This window comes from Vigna unguiculata, chromosome 10 (genome assembly GCF_004118075.2).
Source record: "Vigna unguiculata cultivar IT97K-499-35 chromosome 10, ASM411807v1, whole genome shotgun sequence".
In the NCBI taxonomy this organism is placed as follows: domain Eukaryota; kingdom Viridiplantae; phylum Streptophyta; class Magnoliopsida; order Fabales; family Fabaceae; genus Vigna; species Vigna unguiculata.
The window spans coordinates 25,715,946-25,743,384 of NC_040288.1; the positions used below are offsets into that span (position 1 = coordinate 25,715,946).

The window sequence follows — 27,439 nt, forward strand, 5'->3', positions numbered from 1 at the left end:
GTTTTAAAGTTGTTAATAGAAAATAATGTTAATAAAAAAATTCCTAAATTATATTGATATTTTATTACATTATACTTTAATATTGTTTTTTATTTGAATTTATGTTTTAAATAATTGCATATTTTTAAAAATGTGTAAAATTCAATAATTTCTATACAAATATTTTAGTTAGTATAAAAATAACAATTATATAATTTAAGAAAAATTAACTAGTTTATGTAACAATAAAAAAAATAAATTTAAAATTTGAAAACAATTTTAAGTAAAATTTAATGTGAAACAAATTTAAAGAAACTTGGTTTTATTGAAAATATATAATAAAAATATCAATTTGAATAAAAAAATCAAATTTAATAAAAATATTTGTATAACATTTTATAATTTTTGTTTCAATTTGGAGGGGACGAAATTGCATAATTTTTACAAAAATTGGGACTAAATTGAGACAAAAGATAAAATACAGGGACCAAATTGAGAATGAGAAAATGACACCTCCCAAATAGTGACACGTGGCACTGTCACTGCCACGTGGCACTATGTCAGCTTGACACGTGGCAAAAATTTAATTTTTTTAAAAAATTTTAAAAAATTAATAAAAAATAAAAAAAAATTCAAAAAAATTCAAAAATAAAAAATAAAAAAATTCAAAAAATCCAGAAGTTGACACGTGGCACCCATTTAACACCGTTACTTCACCACTAACGGAAAGGACTTGATTGAGTCAAATTTTCCAAAATAGGGACCAGATTGAGATAAAAATTAATTGAGGGACCAAATTCAAATTTTACTACGAAAATGGGGACTAAAAATATAATTTAATCTTATCATTATTACTTTTTTTCTTTCTTTTCTTATCTATAATATAAATCTTATGCATTCGTGGAAACGTTCGTTTTTTCCTTTTCTTATCTATTAGTTTATGTTTTTTTTATAAGGTTTCTTTTAGGATGGTTTCTTTTCCTTTTTTACTATTATTACTTCTTTTTTTCTTTTCTTATCTATAATATAAATCTGATGCATGTGTTAGTTAAATTCTATTAGTACACTAACCTTCATAGCAACCTAGACTCTAAAAACGTGCGTTTTGTTTCATTCCATAATTATAAAGTAAATTTTAATAATAATAATAATAATTATATATGTTTTTAGTAATTATAGTAAAATCACTTTATATATTTTATATTAGTTATTTAAAAAATATATATATATATTTTAACCACTTTAGATGCACTTCTAATTTGGTTATATTTTTATTTTAGACCACTTTGGATGCACTTCTAATTTGGTCATCTTAAAATTATTCAAAATTATTTTATTGATACTTTTTATAAGGTTGTTTTTATTTTAAACCACTTTAGATGCACTTCTAATTTGGTTATTTTTATTTTAGACCACTTTGAATGCACTTCTAATTTGGTCATTTTAAAATTATTCAAAATTATTTTATTGATACCTTTTATAAGGTTATTTTTATTGTTTATTTTAAACCACTTTAGATGCACTTCTAATTTGGTTGTCCCCTTTTTTAACACTTTGGACGCTAACTTGGTCACCTTAAAATTATTATTATTTTTATTTATTTCAAATTTGTAACTACTTTAGATGCAATTTTAATTTGGTTATTTCATTTTAACCCTTTTTTACAACCACTTTAGATGCACTTCTAATTTGGTTTTATAAAATTGTTTGAAACCTTTTTTATATATAAGAAATATTATATAAAAATTAAAATTTATTATTACTTCTATTCGCAAATATTTTCAACAAGAACTACGTAACTCTGATTCTCCATTGCACCCAGAGATACGTAGGAGCGGGGCATCATCACTATCGAGCTAAATAAATAGAAAAATATTGCTATTTTAATATTAGTTTCTTTTAGAAAGTTTTCTTTTATTTTGAAATAAATTTCCTTGAGTTAAATAATTTCCTCATTTAATTATAGGCAACCGTCTTAGGACGGACGTTGTGGGGTGCTAATACCTTCCCTACGCGTAACCGACTTACGAATCCATTTTTGTTTTTTTAGGACCAATTCTCTTTTAAAAAGTTTTTTCTAATATTTTCCTTGAATAAATATTGGTGGCGACTCCATTAAAATCGTTTTTTTGAATGATGGAAAATGATCTCGTCGTGATTCTAGTTACAATAGATGACGACTCCACTGGGGACCTAGTCAAGCCTAACAAGATTAAATGTAGAAATTAGATAATTTTTATTCCATCTCTTACTTTTTGTTATTTTATCATATGTTAGTTTTTCTTGCACTTATTTTTTTTTATTTTAACTATTGATCTTTTAATATCATTTGAATATCACCCTATGATCGAAAACATGTCTATATTGTATTATTTTGTTGTTCGCATTGCAGGTGATAGTTTAGGGTTACTCCACACACACTACACTCACATTTACACACATTTGGGAGCGGGGTCCTATACCCGAACCTGAGCGAAACTTAGGAAGTGAGAGACAATTAGTGGTGCCATTTTGGATGCACTTCCAATCGGGTTGTCATGAAAGTCTCAACTAGAGCGTGACTCTTTCATTGATGCTTATACTTTGGATGCACTTCCAATTTGTAGGCATGCTTTGAAATGAGTAATGAGCTCTAGAAACCAAAAGGATTGTTTAGACATAACTACCTATTGGAGAGGCTTACTTTAGAGTAACCATTAAATCTGTAGGATAGATGTCCTTCAGTCTTAGATACACCCAAGTAAGACACTATGGGGAATCCAATTTTCTCCTAATCTTTCTATCCAGTTTACCTATTCCTTGCACTTTGCATCATCATTTTATTTTATTTTATTTGCATTTTTATAGACAATGAGAAAAATATTTTGAAAAATAATAAGGATGTAACCCCACTTTTATTTTCATGTGGTTTTCTTAATTGTCATATCATGTCCACATGCATACATGCATCATAAAAGTCGTCTTCCATATGTTGTTTATTTATTTTTATATTTTATATTTTTATTTTTATTTTATTTTTTATTTTTTGCATTAGGCTTGTTGGAGAATCGTGAAAGTCAAGTTTGATCTAAAGTATCTTTGAAAAACAAGTCATGGGATCAAGTTGTGAGACTAAAGGGACAATTTTAGTGAGAGTCAAGAAGCCATATGTTAAATTTCTTCAACCCTTTAGCAATTTGGTGAAAGGCACTAAGCGGGTAACCTTTTCAAAGAAATATGGGAGCATACTGAACTTGTTGGAGTTAAATGTATAAGTAGAGGCTATCTCAGCATTGGCACAGTTCTACGACCATCCTATGAGATGTTTCACTTTTCAGAACTTTCAATTGGCACCAACATTAGAGGAGTATGAATGGATTTTAGGGATTTCGTTAAAGGACACCAAACCTTACTGTTATCAAGGGCATTATCCTTCTTTGAAAAAGATGGCAAACCTCTCGAGGGTTCAAGAGAGAGAGAGAGAGAGTTAAAAGAGAACAAGTTGTGTAGAAATGGCGTATATGGGTTTCCCCAAATGTACTTGGTAGGAAGGATGAAAGCCTTGTCTGAAGAGAATGATTGGGTCGGTTTTATAGAGATTTTGGCACTCATTATCTATGGAATTGTTCTCTTTCCACAACTTGATGATTACATAGATTTTACCGCCATTGATGTGTTTTTAGCTCTTCGTGATAGAGGAGAGAATCTTGTGACAGCTGTATTGGCAGATACATATTATGCTCTCAACAATTGTTATGAAAAAGGAAAAAAGAAGTTAACATGTTTTTGCCAATACTATATGTATGGCTCACCATTCACACATACTCCAACAAATGTAACTCACCTTCTCCCATTACAGATGCAAAATGGAGTTTCGTGAAAACCAAGACAGGCAGGGAATGGGCTCAATTTTTGGCAGATTTCACTGAACGGTCAATCCGATGGTACCCTACTTGTAACCAAGTAGAAGATGTCATAAATCTGTAGGATAGATGTCCTCCAGTCTTAGATACACCCAAGTAAGACACTATGGGGAATCCAATTTTCTCCTCATCATTCTATCAAGTTTACCTATTCCTTGCACTTTGCATCATCATTTTATTTTATTTTTTTTGCATTTTTATAGACAATTAGAAAAATATTTTGAAAAATAATAAGGATGTAGCCCCACTTTTATTTTCATGTGGTTTTCTTAATTGTCATATCATGTCCACATGCATACATGCATCATAAAAGTCGTCTTCCATATGTTGTTTATTTATTTTTATATTTTATATTTATATTTTTATTTTTATTTTATCTTTTATTTTTTGCATTAGGTTTGTTGGAGAATCGTGAAAGTTAAGTTTGATCTAAAGTATCTTTGAAAAACAAGTCATGGGATCACTTCCAACCATTAACTCAATCAAATAAGCTGATGGGGATCACCTCAGTTAAATCTCCTGTCTTTCTCAAACCTCTCACCATTCTCTTTGCAGTGTTGCTCGTGTTACGATATGGAACGGTGGCAAGTAAAGGTAAATAACAACTTAAGGTCATCCAATTCCAAATTTGCATACTTTGTAAATTAATTTATTTTAAATATACTTTAACATTGAAATACAACTTTTTATTTATTAAAAATTTATAATAATTTTTTATTTTAATTTAAAATTTATTCTAAATTTATTTTTTATATCAAATTATTTATATTTAGAAATTAATTTTTAAATATATACAAAGGTTTTCTTAATAAACATCAATTGAAATAACTACAAATTTTTTACTTATTTTTTTTTGAATCCAAGTTAGACATCTCTGTGAATGTTGATATCTGAATTAGGATGATACTCCCCATAAGTCATATATCCTCTAGACGTCTAATTTTTTATTTTTCAAAGTTTATTTCTGTAATCAATAGCTTACTATTTATATTTTGTCTGTATCGTTTAATATTTGTACTTTTAAAAAAATTACTATCTATATTTATATTTAAGATCTATCGTTTATAATTTTATATTGTTTATTTTTCATACTTTTCTATTGCCTAAATTTTATATTTTCATACGATCTCTTCAACAACTTTTATATCCTAATATTTTTTAATTGAGCAATTTTGTCCCTTTTTAAAATTTAAATATTTTTAACCTCTTAAAATTTTAAATTAATGGTATTTTAATTTTAAATCAATTCTAATTCTAAATTAAAAATATTTAATAAAAATATACATTTTAATAAGAATATAAGTATAACATTTATATACAAATTAAATCAAGAAGTTAACACCTATTAAAACAAACTTTAAGCTAATGACATGTAGGAGAACATTAAACCACTTAAAACCCAGATTTCAGATTTGTTTGGACCAGCAAATATTTAAATCTTTTATTATTTTAATTGTTTTAAAATTTGGATTCGTCATTATATTGGAATAAGATTCGATGGTTCGATCAAACTGCAATTAAATCATTATCAATACAATAATAACTAAATAATATATAAAATAATGTTATGAAAGTAAAATATCATAATTTAAACTAAAAATAACACATTCTGTTGATTTTTACCATTTCAAATACAAATAAAAAAGAACACGGGTTTAAATATAGAATAAGAAAGAAAGTGACAATTAATTTAGATTAATTTTATTTGAAAAAATTAAAATAAAATTATATTACAAAGTTTCGTTAACCCATTATTTTACCGATTTTATTTATATTTATTGGTTTATGAATTCCGAGAGTGATTCTAAGCTGATTATCTTATTTGATTGAATCGAACACATAGCGGTTGACCAATGTTTTAGTTGAATGACTCGATCCAATTTAAACTAATGATTAAATTATATGTTTTCGAATTATTAAATAGATCTTGAGTTCATACCAAAGATAGAAACTTTCAATTGATTTCTGATTAACTTTTCTGATTTATCGAGTATATAATAATTTTTTTTCAATCAAATTCTAGATAACTTCTTCTATTAACCAAGTGATGTGATTGTTAAATACGTGACCTAGTCATTATCTTGACGGATCATCTTACTCAGTTATATAATTTTATAAATTTATAAGTTTAATATTTTAATTTAAAATGATATAATTATAAAATTATTATGTGAAATATAAAATTATGATATATTTTTAACTTTTATTTAAATAATAAATTCATAATTTTTAATTTTTAATTAAAATAACAAAATGATAACTGTCTACGGTTTTGAAAAACGTTGTTTTTAAAAAATATTATTTAAATCAGCTGAACATGATAATTAAAATTATAAATGTCAAAAAGAAACAAATATAAATTATTAAATATTAAATACATAACTACAAAATTATGATATATAAAATTATGAAATATAAAATTATAAAATTACAAAATAATTAAAATTAAAAAATTTACAATTTCATAATTTCATAATTTCTTAATTTTATAATTTTGTTACCAATTTTATACTTTTATATTTTAAAATTTTTAAATAATGAATTATATATTTTTATATTTTTATAATTTTTTAGTTTGTTAACTTTTGTAATTCATATTTTTTATTTTTTATTTTTTAGTTTTTTAATTTAGTTTTCATAATTTTACAGTTACATATTTTATATTTTTTTAATATTTTTTTGTTTTTCTATTTTTTACTTTTAATTTTATAATTTTAATTAAATTTAAAACAATTTTTGTTGATTACATTGAATATTTGGAAAAGATCTCGTTAGTATCTTGTAGCATATAACAAAATATTATATGATGACATTTATGGAGAGTGATAATGCAAGATATTTATGATATCACAAAGTTAATAATCACATTTAACTGTTGGGATTGAATTAAAAAGTTTTAAAACTTTAAGAACTCAATAGACCATTAAGATTTATCATGTTAAAAGTTTTTAAATTTATCATGTAGTCAAAATATATTAAACCTATTAAAATATTAGGAATTCAAACATTAATCCTAGCAGTGAGGCATATTATTTATTCGAATTTGAAAATGAAATTAGATTGGATTTTCCAACCATAACTTCTTAAAGGCATGGATGATTAATAAATAAGATTGAATTGAATCAAAGAAATATAATTAATTGAATTTAAAAATGTTCTTTGTGGATTTATCTTTATAATAGTGTAGATAGTTTTTTGTAGTATTTATTATAATATTTAAAGGTTGGGGCAACTCTATGGTCTCATTTCAATTTATACTAAAAAGAAAATTCAAGAGTAATTGTGCTATTTTTATCTTTGAAAAAAATAAAGAAGATAATTAAGAGTAATTTGTGTACTCATTATAAGTGGAAACTGGTAAAGAGAGCATTGATATCAGTTTAAAACATTGCTTACTTGGTATTTGTCTATGCCTCTTAAATTTAGCATGTCTATATAAATTTTAATACGATATTGATTTGATTTTAGCATATATACATTTTTTGTATTGATTAAAGATTACCCTCCTTTTTATTTACTTATTGACTGATATGTTTCCATTTGGTATTTTCTTGGAAAAGAGATGTAATCCGACCTTGTATAATCAAGCTTCAAAGATGGACTCTTTGGGGCCCTTTCGCAAAGCTGTTGAAGGAGTGATTAATTTTATTTGGAAACATGGTGTTCGACATGTGACTTACATAGTCCATTACAAACAAAATGTTCTTGAACTAAATGATAGTGTTAGGAATCTTGTATCCGAAAAGGAGAGGATAAAACATCAATCTGATGAGGCTGAGAAAAACCTAAACAAGATTGAAGGTAAGGTTACAGAATGGGTTCGAAAAGTGGGTGAGATTGAGACTATAGTGAAGGAGTTTGAAAACGACAATGGCCATAAAAGGGCTCGGTCGCCCAATTATGTATTCCATACTTGTGGAATAGACACAAACTTGGAAGAAAAGCAAAGAAGATGGAAGCGGGTGTTAAAAAGCTAATTGATGAATCCCCCAAACTTGATGAAGTTTCCTACAGGCAAAATGTAACATCTAATGATGCCACGTTGTCTAATTTTGACTTTGAAGAATTTGGTTCTACAAAATCCACGATGGAAAAAGTAATGAGACAACTTGAGGATTCCACTGTAAGAATGATTGGGTTGTATGGGCCTGGGGGTGTGGGTAAGAGCACTTTAGTCAAAGAAATTGCAAGAAAAGCTAAAGAGAAAAAGTTGTTTGATGTGGTGGTTAAAGTAGAAATAACAGCCAACCCCAATCTACAAAACATTCAAGAAGAAATTGCTTATGTGTTAGGTTTGCGATTGGAAGAGGAAGGTGAAAATGTGAGAGCTGATTGTCTACGGAGGAGACTAAAGGCAGAAAAAAGGAACATCCTTTTGATCTTGGATGACCTTTGGGACAAATTAGACCTGAACAAGTTAGGGATTCCAGTTGTTGATGACGATGATGATTTAAGTAATGATAACAGGGATCTTAAGGACAAAGATTTGGAAAAAAATGATGATAACAATAAGGATCTTAATCGCAAAAAAATGAAAAAAGAAAAATTTCTTGGTAGTCACAAGGGATGCAAAATTTTGCTAACTTCACGGAACAAAAGAGTATTGTGTGATGAAATGGATATAAAGTCGACTTTTTGTGTGCAAAAATTAGATGACAAGGATGCTTTGATGTTGTTTCAAAAGTTAGTTGGAATAAAAAATGAAATGTCTGACTCTAAACAAGAAATTGTGAAGAAGTATTGTGCAGGGTTACCCTTGGCTATAGTTACAGTTGCAAGGGCACTAAGAAGCAAGAGTGAGTCAGTATGGGAAACTACATTAGAAAAACTTAAAAAGCAAGAATTGGTGGGAGTGCAAACATCTATGGATATTTCAGTGAAGATGAGTTATGATCATCTAGAAAACGAGGAGCTGAAGTCTATTTTCTTACTTGTGCTCAAATGGGGCATCAACCGCTAGTTATGGACTTAGTGAGGTACTGTTTTGGTTTAAGTATACTTGAAGGCATCTCCTCACTTTGGGAAGCTCGGGATAGAATTAATACATCAATCCAAAAGCTGAAAGACTCGGGCTTGGTGTTGGACGGAAGTTCTAATAACCATTTTAATATGCATGACATGGTACGAGATTCTACTTTGTCTATAGCAAAAAAACATAGAAATGTTTTTACTCTCAGAAATGGAAAACTAGATGACTGGCCTGAACTCGAGAGTTGCGCTTCTATTTCTATCTGCAATTGTGATATCACTGATGGGCTTCCTGAAGTCATCAATTGTTCCCAACTTAAATTTTTTCAAATAGACACTAATGATGCATCTTTGATAATACCTGAGACATTTTTTGCAGGAATGAAAAATCTCAAAGTTTTAGTTCTGACTGGTTTTCGTTTGTTAAGATTACCATGTTCCATTAAATGCTTATTAAAGCTTAGAATGCTTTGTTTGGAGCGATGCACTTTAGATGACAACTTATCTATAGGAGAGCTGAAAAAATTAAGAATTCTCAGCTTCTCTGGTTCTCAACTTAAAAGTTTGCCAATTGAGTTAGGGTGCTTGCATAAGTTACAACTGCTAGACATCAGTGATTGTTCCATTATGGAGATGAATATTCCGCATGATCTTCTATCACGTTTGACACATTTAGAAGAGTTGTATATAAGAAAGAGCTTGATCAAAATGTTTGGAGAGACAAACCAAGGTCAAAATTTGTTTCTCTCTGAGTTAAGAAATTTGCATCAGTTGAAAGTGGTGGACTTAAGCATTCCACATGTTTCACTTTTGCCCAATCACTTGTTCTTTGACAGGTTAAAAGATTACAAGATTGTGGTTGGAAACTTGGAAATGTTTGGAGGCTTCAGGATGTCCGATAAGTATGAAACATTTAGAGTTTTGGCATTGCAATTGAATGATGACACTAACATCCACTCCCAAGAAGATATAAAATTGTTGTTTAAAACAGTACAAAGTTTGTTATTGGGAAATATGGATGGTGTTCAAAATTTTGTTGGTGAGTTGAATATAGATGGATTTCCAGATCTGAAACACTTATCCATCATAAATAACAATCACATAAAATATGTTAATTCAACAGAGTTGTCTAACTGTGTGGATGTTTTACCCAATTTGGAATCTCTATGCCTTTACAACTTGGGGAGCTTAGAGATGATATCTTATGGTCCCATTACAGACGTGTCATTCGCCAAATTAAAAGCCATCAAGGTCGAGATGTGTTATCGATTGGAGAATTTATATTCCTTTTACAGGGTTAAATCCCCCACTAGTGCAAAAACATGTGATATTTATGAATATAATTCTTTCATGGATACATTTTGTGCTAATGTAGAAATAATTGAGGTTTGTGAATGTGGTTCTTTAAAGGAGATCCTTCAAATACCAGTGGATTATGGTAAGGTTGAATTTCTTAAGTTGCACACTTTGACACTCCAATCGTTACCATCATTTACATGTTTTTATACCAAAGTGGAGGATTCTTGCTGGCCACATCTAAGAGAGGCTCAAAGTACAAATAGGTGTGACAGAGAAATTACTAATGAAGGAGATGGGGAAAGTGACAAGACATTTCCTATTTTTGGTGAACTGGTACATTTTTCCTATAATTTTAAAAAACTTGTTCAATTGTTGTAAATATATATTAACTATGTATTTGTTTGCAGGTTGAAATCCCAAATTTAGAGAGCTTGAATATATCATCACTAAACATTCGTAAAATATGGAGCAACCAACCCTCATCAAGTTTCTGCTTTCAAAACTTGATAAAATTAGTTGTGAAAGGTTGTCATAAATTGACATATCTATGTTCATTGTCTATGGCTAGTAGTTTGAAGAAGTTGAAAACTCTCGTCATAAGCGAGTGTTCGATTATGGAGAACATTTTTGAGGCTAAAGGAAGTAGTGCAAACAAGGTATGTATTGGCGTAAATAAGTAAATGCTTGTAGCTAACTTAATATTAAGTTTATGTCTTGATCATGCTCTCTATTTTGTGTATTTTCGTTTAGCTTTTATATGTAATAATAGTTGGTTTTCATCAAAATGCAGGTTTGCGTCTTCCCTAAGTTAGAGGAAATTCACCTTAGCAAAATGAACAAATTAACGAATATATGGCAAACTAAAATGAGTGTGGATTCTTTTTCTAGTCTCATTTCCGTGAACATTGAAGAATGCAATGAACTAGACAAGATTTTTCCACGTCACATGGAAGGGTGGTTTGAAAATTTGGACAACTTGAAAGTTTCTAAATGTCAATTGGTGGAAGTGATTTTTGAAATCAATGATTCTCAAACAATGGATACATTTGGAGGGATAGACACAGATTTACAAGTAATTCTTCTTGAAGAGCTCCCAAAGTTAAAACAATTGTGGAGTATAGATCCAAATGGAATTCTCAACTTTAAAAAGTTGCGGACCATAGAAGTAGGGGATTGTAATGAACTTAGAAATTTGTTTCCAACTTCTATTGGCAAAGATGTTCCAAAGCTTGAACGCATGTCAGTATTGCATTGTTGGAAAATCGAGGAAATTGTTGCAAGTCAAGATGCATCAGAAGCCAACAAAGACCCGCTAGTGTTTCCTGAACTAACATATATCAGATTATATGATCTACCAAATATCAAGTATTTCTACAAGTGGGGTCATGCTATAAAATGTCCAAAGTTAAAGGAGTTGAATGTGAAGCTTAAAATGTTTCTCAAAGAAACTTGTAAAACAACGGATGAAGAGGAAGAATTTGTTTTTTCATCTAAAGAGGTAAGTAATACTCCATCTTTATTAGAGTTTAGGAAAAATGTTTAGTAAAAGTTTTATGATATGTTTAATAGAGAATAAAAAGATACAAAGAAAAATAAAACAAAACACATGAGAACTGAAATGAAAACAAAAACAGTTTGTCGGGAAGAAATAAAAGATAAATTAAATAAAAATAAAAATTTACTTCATTCTTCATAGCATTTACTTTTATTTGTTTTATTCTTTAGGTATTCCCCAACTTGGAGTATATGGAACTGGACTTCGAGGAAGCACAAGAATTGTTACCAAAGTACCAGATGCACCGTCTAAAAGAACTTAGTTTGATTTCAGTCAAAGTCGATCTTCTCAGCCAGTTTCCATACAGAATACCAAATTTAGAAAAGCTAAAATTGATTTTCTCAAATATTGAAGTGTTAGTGCCAAAAGAAAACTTTGCACAACAAAAAAGATTGGGAATCACATTAGAACTGAAGGAATTAGTTTTGTTGCATTCAACTATAAAAGATCTAGGGTTAGGACGAGTTCCAATTCTACGAAAACTAAAGCTTTTAAGCTTAGAAAGTTGCAGTGATTTGAGCAATTTAGGTCCTCCCTCTGTATCACTGACTTACTTGACGTATTTGGAAGTGAAGTTTTGTCGGGAATTAAGCAGCTTAATGGCTTCCTCCACTGCCAAAAGCATGGTTCAACTCAAGACCATGAAGGTAATATATTGTCCTAAAGTAGAGCAAATAGTAAGCAATGAGGGAAGCAAAGAAGACGAAGTGATCAAAATTGTATTCAACAAATTGATTTCTATAGAACTTGTGGGGCTAAAAAACATGAGAAGCTTTTGCAGTTACAAGGATTGTGAATTTGAATTCCCATCACTGGAAATCTTGATTGTGAGAGAATGTCCGAAGATGGAGAAATTCAGTGAGAGAAGGTCAATAACACCGAAATTAAAAGATGTATTTGGCGTGGAAGGAGAAGAAAAAGCCAAATGGCAGTGGGAAGGTGACTTGAATGCCACCATACAAAAAATTTTCAATGATAAGGTACTTACTCTCTTTTTCATTTCTTTAATACTATTTCTCCTAATTTTATTAGCTTTTTCTACTGCCCAGAGATAGAAAATGTCATAATTGGAAATTATAAATCCTTTTTTTTCGTATAAAAAAAGCATTAATTGGTTCTTAAAGTACTTCTATCTATTTATAAAATTCTATCCAGCTATTCTATTTCTGTTTTTCAAGCATTCAATCTACACTAAATTAATGTTCTGAAAAAGCATTCAATGTTAACATTTCCGTTTAAAATTACGCCCTTAAATGTTTTCATCTTAATTAAAAATTTATACCGACTATTTTTCTCATATTACAAAATTGCACTACAATAATTTAATACCTTTTTTTTATACGCCATAATTTATGATTTAAAATACACAAACTGTCAACCTAATAAATATGAGAAGAGAATTTTAGATTGGTGCATTCTTTATTTTATTCTAAAAGGGCTAAACTATTCTTTTTTAGTAAAACAAACCAATCATATCTTTCTCCTTTCTGACTGGTTAAATGCTTTAAAGAGAAAATTTGAAAGAAGAAAAATAAGTTTATCATTTCTGTTATATTAGTAGTCCTATTCTATTGTTTACATTACACATTGTTATTGTTTTTTCTTTAAAATTCGACATAGAAATATTATATTTTTCTCTTTATTGTCAATTTTGTTCATTTTCTTTTTTTGGTTGAGTTATTAGTTGTTGATAGTACTATGTTGTTGACATTGAAATAGTATTGTAGAAGATCTTGGTATGCTTTCTAATTGTAATCTCTTAACTTTTTTATTATCACCGAGTCAATTATCACAAGAATATTTTAAGAAAGAAAAATCTACACTTTTCAAAAGAGTGGGTCCACTTCAGCGAATAATCACTTCAACAATTTGAATATTTTGTTTATCTAACTCTTACGAGCAGATTTCAAAATAGTTGAAAATGAGCTTGTAGAGCTTCTACTTCAAGATTTACTTGTTTATATGGTAATTCATAAACAACATAATAAATAATAATATTGATGAACACATATATACTTTGAGAATATTGCCGAAATTATTCTTGAAGAATAATCTAGGTAAAAGAGTAAGGTAAGGATGAAATGTTTGAAGCAAGCATAAGCTTTAACAATTATGAGAAATAGAAAATGTCTTCAACAGAATTAAAATCATAGTACATCAATTTTTTTAAGAAAAAAGAATATCAAATACTACCATTATGTAAAGAAAGAGCATGTGAAGAAAATTTTTTGACTTAGGAAGAATGGAGGAATAAGAACTCTAAAGCACCAACTTTAAAAGGTTATGTTGCAAATACCTTAAAGGACATAAGTATACTCTAGTTAATGAAACAATAATTTGCTCTAATGGTGGAAAACAATTTTATGATGGATAGATGGATTCTAGTGCAACCTAAAACATGACTCCATGCTGAGATTATATTTACACTTATGAACATATTTTTGTATTCATGGAAAAAGGATCATGCCTTGGAGATTGTCAGAGTCATTACTATCAAAATAAAGATGTAAAATAATATTGTACACTTAATTTAAAGGGTACCACATGTGAAAGACTACAAGAACAATCTATTGTTGGTTAAGGGTGCAATGTTTGCAAAAAAATGAAATGCATAATGGTAGTTTTACAAAGGACAATATCACAATAAAAATTGAGAATAAACCTTTAGATGGCTCTTCAAGGGTATCAAATGGTATCGGAAAATTATATTATGACTCCCATCTTTTTGACTCCCATTTTTTTTTATCAACAAAGAATGAATTAAAATTAAAAAGAACACTTAAGGGGTGTTCTAACCCTTATACAAAAAGTTGTCTTATCGCATTGATGCACTAGTTTGGCATCAAAGCACTAACTAAACACATATCTGCCAAACCCAAAAAATGACAATGGAAAACTACTTGAAATCCTTGAAGCAAACCGAAAATATGCATCCTTGATATGAAATTCTAAGTTGTTTCCTCACACCAGCCCAAAAGCGCATATTTATTGCCATCCAAGCTCCTTTACATAGTACCCTAAACCCTAAGCGCATATTTGACTCCCATTCTTTACTCCCTAACATGTCTTAATGTGGATCATTAATATTTTTAAAGAAAAAGATAGTGATACATTAATCAATAATCCACACTAAACCACGTCAAATGGGAGTCATAGTATTATTGTCTAATGGTATTACACATACACCTTAGCATAATGATGTGGTAAAGATGATGAACACAAGTCTCTTGGATAAAATAAGACCTATGATAAGAATAGGAAGAGTGACCAAGTCTTTTTGGGAAGATGTAGTTACATCTACTTAATACTTGATAAATCAATCATCGTCAATAGTGATTAGTTTAAAGACATCGATGGAAATGTGGAAAAGCAAATTGGTTGATTATTTTTCCTTGTATGTATTTGACTGTCCTTTGTACATGATGAACAATTCTTAAGAAAGAACAAAATTGGACCCAAGATAAAGTGTTCAGTCTTTGTACGATCTAAAGTAAATTCTCAAGTATTGGTGTAATGGAATTTGATCCCTTCATTATTATCAATAGATGCAATAGGCTAAGTTCAGCCAATATGCCTACTAGAATAAAAGTGATAAGAATGAATTTATCATATTATTGATGTAAGTGGACGACATGTTTGTATGTCCTAACGAAACTCAAATCAAAGAATTGAAGTCATAGTTGGCTAACCTGGGACCAAAAACCAATATTTCAGCTATATAAATTCTTTGAGACAGGAATATTTGTTTTTCTCAAAATAATTATTTTCAAGTATAAGTTTTAACAAAGAAACAAAGACGATGAAAATTTCTCCAATATATATATATATATATATATATATATAATAACAATTTTTACATCAATAATAATAAGTTTTACATATGTCATGACTTTTATATTATGACCAAATCACAAGAGTAGATTTTCCACAAACCCTAATAAAGAGTAACAAAGAGTTATCAGAGTCTACTAAATTGACGTCTAATAGCGTCGCGGATTTGCTGACACTAATATTTAGAAAAGGCAAATTAAAAGCATACTATCCTGAGTAAATTTTGTGAAAAAAAAAATATTGATGCCATTTGAAAAACTTCATGCATAAAATTTAAAATTACACAGAGTACGAATTCAACTTCTTCATCTTAAAAAAAATTATTTAAAATAATATAAATTTGAATTTATATTGTCAATTTAAACATTATATGACAGTTGTTATAAATAATTTACCTATTTTACAGGTCACTTATTCATACATTGAGGATCTGTATCTGGGTATGGGATTTGGCTACAACCAGTATTTTGAATTGGTAAATCAACTATTGCATGACAGTCATTGGGTGCAGCAAAATAGCTTTCGCTCTTTGAAAAGGTTGAGTGTAGAGGGATGTGATACTCTAGTGCATGTAATTCCATCTCATTTGTTTTCTTGCTTTCACAATTTGGAAGTGTTGCAAGTAGTCAATTGCAGGAATGTAGAGGTCATATTTAATATCAATGATGAGAACAGGCTCAAAAAAGCTTCCGGAATATTCCGTTTGAAAAAGTTGTCTTTACTAGATCTACCAAAGCTGGAACTTTTATGGGACAAGGATCCAAAGGGAATTAGCCTTAAAGTTCTAGAGGAAGTGTGTGTTTCAAGATGTAATGTTCTTAGAAGTTTGTTTCCAGCATCGGTGGCCAAAGATCTTACCAGACTTGAGGTGCTTCAGGTAACAGAGTGTGGGCAATTGGCAGAGATATTTTGGAAGGATGAGAAGGGTTTGTTTCGAGCAAGGGTGGTGTTTCTGTCAATATGGTATGGAGAATTGGCAGAGAGATTTAGGAAGGATGAAAAGGGTGATGAAGGAGAAGGAACAACACAACAGTTTGTGTTTGCTCATCTCACCTCATTGAGGTTAGAAAAATTGCCACGCCTCCAATACTCTATCCACTGCTCCAAAGAAGAGGTAGTTCTCTCACAATTTTGCCTCTAACTAACAGGAAGATAACGAAGATAATAAGCCAAACTATAATTCAGATTTCTTTTCTATATAAATAATCGTAGTCCTACCAAAATATCATTCTCAAGTAATAAATAATAGCATAATCATACTTTTACATTACACTTTTTTTTTACTACCATTTAATATTATCTCTCATTACTATTCATTATTTTTTTCTTTTTAGAAATATAAAAATTAACTTTTGTTAAAATTATTTTATCATTATAAGAGTTTCCAAATAGTCATTTAATAGTATCAAAGAACATTTTTCCTAAACAATAATAATAATAATATATAAAATATAGGATCTATCAATAAGGAAATAGCAAAATTAGTTCAATAAAAATTTTCATTAATTATAGTTTACGGATACTTCAGAGTTTTCTTATAGTGTATCTAAGAATGAATAGAAAATATTATCTTTGCTAACTAGATGGATTATGTACAATACAGAAAAACAATGAGTATCTAGATAAACAATAAACAATAGAGAAACCAAATGTATTGGATCATTGATATAAAACCTCTTCTCAAAAACTAGTGTTTGTGCTCATATTTGTACCAGACACACTAGTTACAATTTTGTCTTTTTCTCTCTCCTGGTCCTTTTTGTTTCTCACTAAAGACACCCATATTTTCTCTCTTTCTATCTCCCCACTCAAGACTAGATGCAAAAGCATGATTTCTTTAAAATGCATAACAAGATGACAACGCATAAAGAAAAACGTTTGTCTTAAGTTTGAGCCTAATAATTTGGTAATCCACCACACAAATTTTCCTTTTAGGTAAATTTTTTGTCATCATATATAAGCCATTCTCTTCGATATAAACTTTTTTCTAATGATAATTGTTTCATCTCTAATACATACCAAATCCAATGATATTAGTTCTTAATATGCTTTGACCTTAAATAAAAGGTTGAATTTTTGCTTAGATGGATTACACTTAGATGATTACAATATAAAACATTTTTTTCTTATGATAGTCCAACTCTTGGTGAAATTTCAACATCTACAAAACCTACTTTGTAGCTTCTGTAATAGTAATATTTTATGCATTTGTAAAAGATAGAGCAATACATTTTTGTAGTTTGAAATGTCATAACAAAGTAATACATTTTTGTAGTATGGATTATCATGACATTACTCTTCCCATAAAAGTCATCATATAATAAGAAGTAAACTTCCTATAATCCACATGACCAGCCTTGTCTGTATTTGTGTAACCATTTAACACAAACTTACCATTTCTAAAATATAAAAAGCTCGAGAAGTACCTTTGAGATACTTGAGTATCAACTTAGTTTGCCCATTCTCTTTTCCAAGGCTAAAATGACTAAACACCAATAACATAAGCAATGTTTGAACTTATACACCCTATAACATACGTCAGACTATAAATTATGTACGAGTATGGACACTTGTAAACTATATATTAATATCTAAATCTTAATTTTGTATGTCTTCATTTTTATTTTATTTTATTATTTTGATTTCTTATTTTATTATTATTATTATTATTATTTGTACATATTCCCAAAAGTTAACGGTTCAAACAAAGTTGGATGTGACAAAAATAAAATTCTAAATTTAATTTCTTTTGTAGGAGAGTATATCAAATTTAAGCGAAAGAGATATACAAGAGTTATGCCTTGGCTCATGGCCCATCCCAAACTCCTCCTTCGGCCTCTTAGAATCTCTAATTGTGGATGGTTGCAAGTTTTTATCAGATGTATTTTTACCATTCAGTTTACTTCCCTTCTTAACTAATTTGAGAAAATTGGATGTTGCAAACTGTGAATTTGTCAAAACCATTTTTGATATCACTTATGCAACACAAGAAAAAGATGTGACATCTACCATATCAACTCTTCTTTTTTCCTTGGAGAATTTGACTCTATCAAAGCTTCCAAATCTGGAGAATGTTTGGAATAAAGATCCTCGAAGTATTCTAAGCATGCGCTATCTAAAAGAAGTACATGTTAAGAAATGTAAGGACCTTACAAGTGTATTTCCGGCATCAATAGCCAAAGATCTTGTGGAACTTGAAAATCTAATGGTAGAAGATTGTGAGGGATTGATGACTATTATTGCAGAGGATAACACAGATCTAAGCGGAACACATCAACAGCTCCTCTGTCTCCCTATTAGGTCATTGGTACTAAGGGCTTTGCCCAAACTCAAGTATTTTTACTACTGCTCACTACCAGGCGACAATTTTGCACCTCTAGAATCACATAACGATAATCAAGTCTGCACTCAAAAGGTATGTGCCATTTTTTAACACTTCCTCCTTGGCTGCAAATTAATAGGGAATTAATAGTTTATTTACTTGTTTATTTTTATTCAATATGAATAATACCAAACAATTTGAAAACATAAATATGAAAATTTCACTTATGGGTGCTCTATCTTTATTGTCTACTAACCTCAATTTCTTTTTGTTTTATATCGTTGCTGTCAGAATATAGAGGATTGGTAGTTTATTAAAAGACTAACCGTTGGCTTAAATAGTTTTTAAAGGAATGTATTAGATCATTTGCAGAATGATCTACCATCATGAAAGGTTATTCATTTCGTTGTATATAAAAAAGCTTGATCTCTAATTGCCCTAACCTATTTTTTCTTGTGCTTTTGCTCGGTTATTACAGTGTCTGTCACTGGGAGAGAAAGGTATGGAAATGGTTTTGCGGGGAGAATTTCAGAAAAAACTCCTAAACAACATAAAATTTCTTACTCTATACTTACAGAAGGATGTATTTCGATATGAAATTCTAAAGGAGTTGCCTAATATTGAAAAGCTTGTGGTGCGTGAGGGTTCTTTACAGGAGATGTTCTGTTGTGAAAGTCTTAATAATGTGGATTATAATGGACTTCTTTTACAACTCAAAGTGTTAGACTTGGAGTCCATTAAAAAGCTCATTTCCATTGGGTCAAACTTGGTAGCATGCAAAGTGTCTTTCTTCGGTCTGACATATTTGAAAGTACAAAGTTGCGATAACCTGCTATATTTGTTCACATCTTCAACAACCAAAAGTTTGGGTCAACTCAAAAGAATGGAGATAAAATGTTGTGACTCAATTGAAGAGACAGTGTTTAAGGAGGGGGAGGAATCAAATGAGGATGAAATAATATTTCCGAAGCTCAATTATTTGAATTTTGAACGTTTAGAAAATCTATCATGGTTCTGCAGTGGGAGTTTAAGTCTCCCATCCTTAGAGGAATTATCAGTAACAGATTGTCACCGGCTGATATCTTTATGTACTGGTACGCTAGAAGCAGACAAGTTGTCTCAAGTTACAATGAATTGCGAAGAGACTATTCCATTAAAGACTGATCTCAACTCTATTATGATGAAGACATTTTTGACTGAGGTATGTGTTTAATATTTATTAATCATTGTTACCATTTTTATTGTTAAAATAGATCGTCTCGGATGTAACGCCCCCATTTAAATTATGATTTAATTAAATGAAACATTTCACAAAATAGGAATAGAACATACAACAATCAAATGGGTAAGCTAGAGTATAAAATAGTTTATCATACTGTCACATACACTTTCATATTCCAACATGTATACGTCAACCAATCATGTTATGACTTGCACACAATACATTAAGACTCAGACACGACTCATCCGAATACATATAATTAGTCGGATTCAGCGGATGCTTGCACTTGTGGTGACTTTTACTGCTCTACCGAGCTAATTGTGCAGTGTCTCATCCCCCACACACAAGGTTAGCCCTTAATGAGTTCCAGGCCTCCTGCTACTCTCACCACTCGAGTCAGTACGCTATGTGAGACTAATTGACTCTTTAGAGTGTAAGGATGCAATCCTTACCTTGAATCCTTACTAAATTATATAAATGGGGCTCCACCATGAACTCCCACTAACAGGAGTCATGGAATTACGTCCCGACTAACTGAGGCACCACCGTGAGATCTCACTTAGAGATTCATAGAATTATGTCCTAACCAAATGAGACATCACCACGAAACTATCGTGCGATTACTTCTTAACCATACCAACATCATGCTTCTAAAAATCAATATAGAATCATTTATCATGCCAAAACCATGCCACTTTGATAACCAACCATCCCATCCAAGTCACATGCCAAGATCATATTAAACTTATCATTCACAACCTATAAACCATTTCACTCATGCATATTTATTCATCTTATGCTTTTAACATAACAATTCAATCAGGCATGTACCAAACATCCAAGAACAGAGAAACCACAAAACAAGAACGCATCCTCGCCCAGCTCCTCGCTCAGGTAGAAAGGTCTTGCTCAAGCGAGAGGGTCTCTCGCTCAGGCGAGCTCCTTTCGCCTAGGCGAGGGCTTGAGAAGAGGGGAACCGTGGCTTGCGCGTCCTTTTGCTTAGGCGAGACCTCCTCGCCTGAGCGAGATGGGCTCTCGCTCAAAACAGGAGCTCGCCGCCTGAGTGACAGCTCGCACAACACCTAGGTGGGTTTTCTGATACTCTCGCTTAGGCGAGATCCACTCGCTTGGGCGAGATTATCAGATCTCCACCACTGTTCGTGCAATCCAGCATAGAAATCAACTAAAGCAAGGCATAATATGTATTTATATTAACTTAAAAGCCATAAAATCACCCAAGAGCACAAAACAGAACTGAAAACGCAATAGAAACACATTCAAATGCGAACCCTAGCTTCCCTTACCTGGAAAATGCTAATAGAGGGGTTCCTGGGTACAAACAGAGGAGTACCGCAGCTCCTAGGGCAGTTTAGTGAGATGGAGAAATAAGGAACAAAAGGAAAACAAAGTTATTAAGAGCCACCTTAGTTGGAAATCAAGACAATGGTGCTATAAAAAGGAATGTATTGGATGAGAGACAACTTAGGTGGAAAGGAATGATGCTCAAACAAGCTTGACGAAGGCCAAAGACCAAACCCTAGCAGAGGTTTGTTGTAACTCTAAGAGAGGAAAGAGGATGGTTTCTGAAAAGTGAAGTGAAATGAAAGGGTTTAGAGCAGTTTAGGGTCCTTGGCTCCCAATGAGCCAGCCCTAAGCCCAATTGATTTGGGCCAGCCCCTATAAAATAAGGACAAAAAATAATTGGGACTTACATCGGAACTTCAATATGATAGAAGATGTGGATTCTATTTGCAAGCAATTATTACATAAAACATTTTTTTATTTTTTTTTAACTATAACTCTTCGTTATAAATGTGTTTAATTAATCTGATGGTACCCACTTTACACTAGTGCAGAATTGCATTTTTACCTCACCTTATAGGCCTCGGTTGGCGAGGAACCGAAGCATATAACGGTGCGGTGACAATTTTGAAATTAAAGGCAACTTATAGGCCTCGGTTCAAAAAAAACCGATGCCAAAAGCTGTTATAGGCCTCGGTTAAGAAGGCCTGAAGCCAAAAAGGTTGCCAGAAATTTCAAAAATGCCATTGACGTTGGGACCTATAGGCTTCGGTTGGGGAAAAGCCGGTGCCAAAGGTGTTATATGCCTCGGGTTTTAGGGAACCGGGGCCAAATAGGTGTTATATGCCTCGGTTCTAAATTGAACCGAGGCCATATGGTTTAATTAGGGCTCAAAAACAAAACCCCTTTCTTCCTCGCGCGCGCCAGCTGCTCCTACATTTCTCTCTACAAATTCTGGCCAGTCGCTATCTCTTCTTCTCTCCGCGACTTCCGGTGAGCCCACCACCCGAGACCACCACGTGAGCCTCCTGCCACCGCCGTCTCGTCTCGCGTCCAGCCACCACCACGCGAGACCACCACGTGAGCCCCCTGCTGACGTCTCTTCTCGCGTCCGTCCACCACCACGCGAGCCCCCTACCGTCGTCCACCACCATCAACGCTGCCAGCATCTGCGTCCACCCGCGTCTTCACGTCTCCATCACGCTGCCACCAGGCACACGAAGATGCGAAGCAAATCGCAACCATTGGAGCAGAACGAAGCCACCTGCACTTTGAACCTAAATCGCGCACCACAAAACTCATGAAGCAGATCGAAATGTTAAACCACTGCGAATCAAGCCAAAACGCAGGAACCATCATCGCTGCGCTTAAACGAGAAACCGCAGCGCACATCTCCAACGCACCAGGTCCGTGCCTCCATCACCAACAGGTCAAGTCGACGCCGCCACGTGAAACCCTCCTGACATTGCAGCCCCTTGCGGCGATGACAACCCTAAACTGTAGAACAAGGACACCCTAATTATGAGACGGAGGATTAGGCCTCGGTTCATACCAGAACCGAGGCAAAAAGGTGACATATGGCCTCAGGTACATGGGAACCGAGGCAGAAGAGGGTCTCTATGGCCTCGGGTTGCGACCGAGGCCAAAGGCTATCCTCCTTTGACCTCGCCCCAATATGCCTCGGTCCGGGAACCGGTGCAGAATATGAAAAATAATCGCTGCCAAGAGGCCTTCCTGCACTGGTGTTAGTTGGAGCATATCAATGTGGTACTCATTGTTAAAAAATGTCAATTGCATTCCTATTTTTGAAAAGTGTTTCAATTATGTCCCTTTCGGACAAAAATAATTAACTTCGTTAATAGCGTGCCATGTGTCACTCTATGTTTTTTATTTTATTTTTATTTTCTTAATTTTTTTAATTTAATTTTTTTGCAAATTTTTGTTGTTGCCACGTGTCAAAAGTTACTCAATCAACCTTTGATTCATGTCTCTCTAACATGTTTAAACATGCAAGATAGCATAGGTCAACATGCTGGATAATTATTATAATTTACTAAAAAAATATTTAAAATATAATAATCATAATTGGACCTCTTCATATTGTGAACTATTAAGAGTAGCCTAGCAAGTGTAGGTGACATAAAATATGTAATTCTAATTATTACAATTTTGTCTATGGTGATAAGCCCAATATTATTGGGACTTGATTAGTAAAAGGATGACTTGATGAGTATTTATAGAGGATAACACAAGAGAGTGTTAAGGTCTGGACCTTTGAAGGGAGAAAATAAATATGAATGACGAAAGTAGATAGGATATTAGGGGATCAACTAGTTAATTGTATACATCTTTTGACAACTCTCTAAATGTACTAGTTAACTGTACACATTGGCACCCACCGCAAGATAGGTAAATCTATTATGTGCCACACAATCTTAGGTAAGTATAAAAATGTTGGGTGGTGGTGGGGGGAGAGGGGTGCACAACAACCCAACTATGGAGGAACTGATGGAAATGATTGGTGACCTTAGGTGATAGAATGAAGAAGTTTGATTACGATCATAGGAATTCCAAAGGCAGCAGGAGGACCTCTGACGAGAGAATGAAGAGTCCAAACGTCTACTAGAAGAGTCTGTCAAAGCTTTACAACACAATAGAGGAATGGGCGAGCTTCAACATGAGAATGATAGATTTTAAGCGTTTCGCAGAAAATATATTGTAAGAGCCCATACCTCCCCATTAAGTTTTCCACAAAATGAACATGTTCACAGGTCAAAAAGACTCGTTGGCACACATGAAGATGTCAAGGCCCAAATGCTAATATGTGGAGGATTAGATGTCATCTAGTGCAAACATGTTTGATGGTACACTGTCAAAGTCTGTCTTGGACTGGTGTATTAGCTTACCCTAGCACAATGTCACGTCCTTCGACGTGTTTTCCATCTTGTTCATTGATCAATTTGCAACAAATAATCCCAAGGTTGTCCATGTTAGGGATCTATTTGATTTGAAGCAAAGCATGGGAGAATCCTTAAAGGCTTCTTTGCGCGTTTCTTTGAGATGTTTTTACAAATCACAATTCAATGAAGGAATGTTCGTAGATGTATTTATCAAAGGATTGAGGGCAAACAATTTTGCGAAATCGTTGGTTGAAAGATGACCTAATAACATGGTGGAGGTCAGGACAAGAGTCAAGCCTCACATCGAGGCAAAAAAGTTGATGATAAAAAAATGATGATGAGAGGAGGGAAATGGGAAGGGCTCATGATGTAGTCGGTCATCGGGTGACTACGTGGCAACCAATATAGCGGAGGGAGGACATGCGACCTATGGTGCATAGATAAGTCAAGAAGAATGGAAAATAAAGGAGAATCAAGGAATTGAACATGTCAAGCAAGGAAATGGTAAGAAACATGTATGTGGCAAGGCATTTAACCTTTCCATATAATACTAAAGCACAAATAGAACCTGACAGGGAATCCTGGTGCAATTTCCATTCCATGAATGGTCACTACGCGAACAATTGCTTTCCGTTAAGAACTTAGATTGAAAGGTTGATAAAAGATGGCTTATTAAAGGTATTTTTCAAACAGGGTCACTATGGAGAAGCTAGAAGGTCCAATTTCAATAGAAGGGAGAGCAATCACATTGAAGACAAACACAAAGTGATGATGTATACCTAAACATAATTATAGGAGGGTTTGCTAGAGGAAGAGTTATCAGTAATGCACGCAAAAGGTATATGACGTCGATTTTGACCCTATCATCCAAACTAGGGAAGGAGATACAACAAAGACTTTATTGATACGATACATGGTGATTCGCTTAGTTGACTTGAGGTTAGGGTCTCCATGATGCATTTGAAGGTTAAATATCCAACGAAAATTGGAAAAGTGGACATTTTGTGGGTGGATCAGAAGACTGGTCGTAAGTGTTATGAGGGGAGCATAAAAAGTAAGCGTGCATGGATGACAAAGGAAAGAGTCCATATGTTGAACAATCTTGAACTAGAGTTCCACCTAAGGGTTGTATTTGAAGAAAGGAGACATGTGTACCAAATCACACAAGTAATAAAGTGGAAAGTCCAAGTATGTGCAAAATATAAACCAATTTTTTTTTTCAAATTTATTAAGTAAAATCTAAAATATTTAAAAAGATAATAATAAAATATAAAAATAAATAAAGCTAAAAACATGGTAATGCCAATTATCAAGGAATAACTCTAAATATCGCTGGTGACATGTCCCTAGAGGAATACAAAAGTTTTTGCCTGGTTACACAAAGACATGAAAGGGATTAATCCCGATATAATGTGCCATAGAGTAGCAACTGACCCAAAGATAAACATGTGGTGCAGAGACGGAGACGATTCAACAAAGAGAAACGAAACACCATCCGACAGGAAGTAGATTGATTAATAAAGGCATACCATGTTCGGGAAACACAATCCGGAGTGGTTGGCCAATGTTTTGACTTTACTGATATAAACAAAGCTTATGTCCCAAGGACCAATATCCCCTGCCAAATATTGATTCCATAGTAGACGAAATGTCGGGTAATGCATTAATGAGGATTATAGACGCTTACTAAGGATACAATTGGATACAATTGATGACTGATTCTTAACAACCATTTCCTACCAAATGCACTAGTACACAGTAGTATCAAAAAGTGTCATATCCATAGAGATTTAGCAAGTATATTGATAGTTAATTTTTGGGTTTTTGGAATGTGGTAAAGAGTATATGTAAATATAGATAGTAGTAATTATATAGATTGAGTGGAGTAGGAGCTATGATTTGATATCATCTCCTCTTCTTCTACCACACCACTACCATCTTGTTTACTTAATGTATAAATCATTCAATGTCTTAGATCTAGGCCTATTCCTGCAACCTAGAATTTTAAGACTTCAAATCCAGTGTGATTCCTCCACTCCTAGTTGAATGAATCATCACTTTAATGTGCAAGACTCTTTCATCCAACACACCCTCTAGTAACCAATGAAACATCTACTATATGTATAATGATTTGATTGGACCATAGTTTGAAACAAGTTTTCCAAATCAATCAAAACCAGTTAAATAGATGAGTTGTCAATTCATCATTAAGCATATATCAAACCACAAACCATTGAATGAAATCATAGATAAATATCCAAGAAGTAGAAGTATATAGAATCAGAATTGAATACATTAAACCTGAACACAAGAGAGTTCAACTACTCAGAGGATATTTCAATACAACTCCAACGACATCTAGATATAGATTTACAATAGGAACCTCTCTGTCTTGTGCCTCGTGGACCCATTCCTACTCTACTACTACATTTTTAACACTTCACTCAACGCTGCTAATGATTACTTAAGATCTTTATTTATAGAAATTTTTGGGCGGTGGTCAGACCAACTTTTGGCGTTCAACCATTGAGATTTCCTTCTTTAGAAAGTTTTCTTTTATTTTTTATGCCTCTATGACTCAACACCACCTTCTTGTGGCTAACCCATGCACTGCCTTAAGTGCTAAGCATTATTTTCTTGTGGCTCAGTCATGCACCACCTTAAGTGTTGAGCACCATTTTGTTGTGGCTCAACTTCAAAAGTCACATTTTGGATCCTTCCTCAACCATCTTACTAGAGTTCAGCCGTGGATTTTAAGGCTCAATTGCATCATGTTTAACTCTTCGAGAAATTTCTATAGAATCATAAAAGAATCATTAGTTTTCTATTTTTATTCTTTTTAGTACTTCATTCTGTAATTATAAGCGAAAATAGGTTGTTTACTTACAAGGTGTGATCAATTAAAACATGATAAGTGTCAAATTTATATGAAAATTTTATATATTCTAGACACTTATCAATAATCAAACGAAGAGAAGACAAGTTTCATCGGAAATACTACAAGCTTTTGTTTTAAGTTATGTCATTTAAGTTGAAAAATACAAGGGCTACATATCAACGACTGATGGATTACATTCTAAAGAACATGCCCGGTAAGAATGTAGACACATATATAGATGACATGGTCATCAAATCAACAAAGGTTGATGACCATATCAC

The 27,439-nt window shown here is 32.3% G+C and overlaps 1 protein-coding gene across 1 annotated transcript; it reads left to right on the forward strand.

Annotated features, from left to right (window-relative positions):
- The first annotated feature begins 7,477 nt into the window (after positions 1 to 7,477).
- LOC114165452 lies at positions 7,478 to 20,069 on the forward strand. The gene is given in 12 exon segments (XM_028050073.1): positions 7,478 to 7,790; positions 7,793 to 8,809; positions 8,812 to 9,245; positions 9,309 to 10,150; positions 10,208 to 10,481; positions 10,556 to 10,804; positions 10,939 to 11,166; positions 11,278 to 11,646; positions 11,874 to 12,683; positions 15,941 to 16,648; positions 18,290 to 18,949; positions 19,335 to 20,069. Coding segments are annotated over 12 exon segments (6,639 nt in total).
- The last annotated feature ends 7,370 nt before the right edge of the window (positions 20,070 to 27,439 follow it).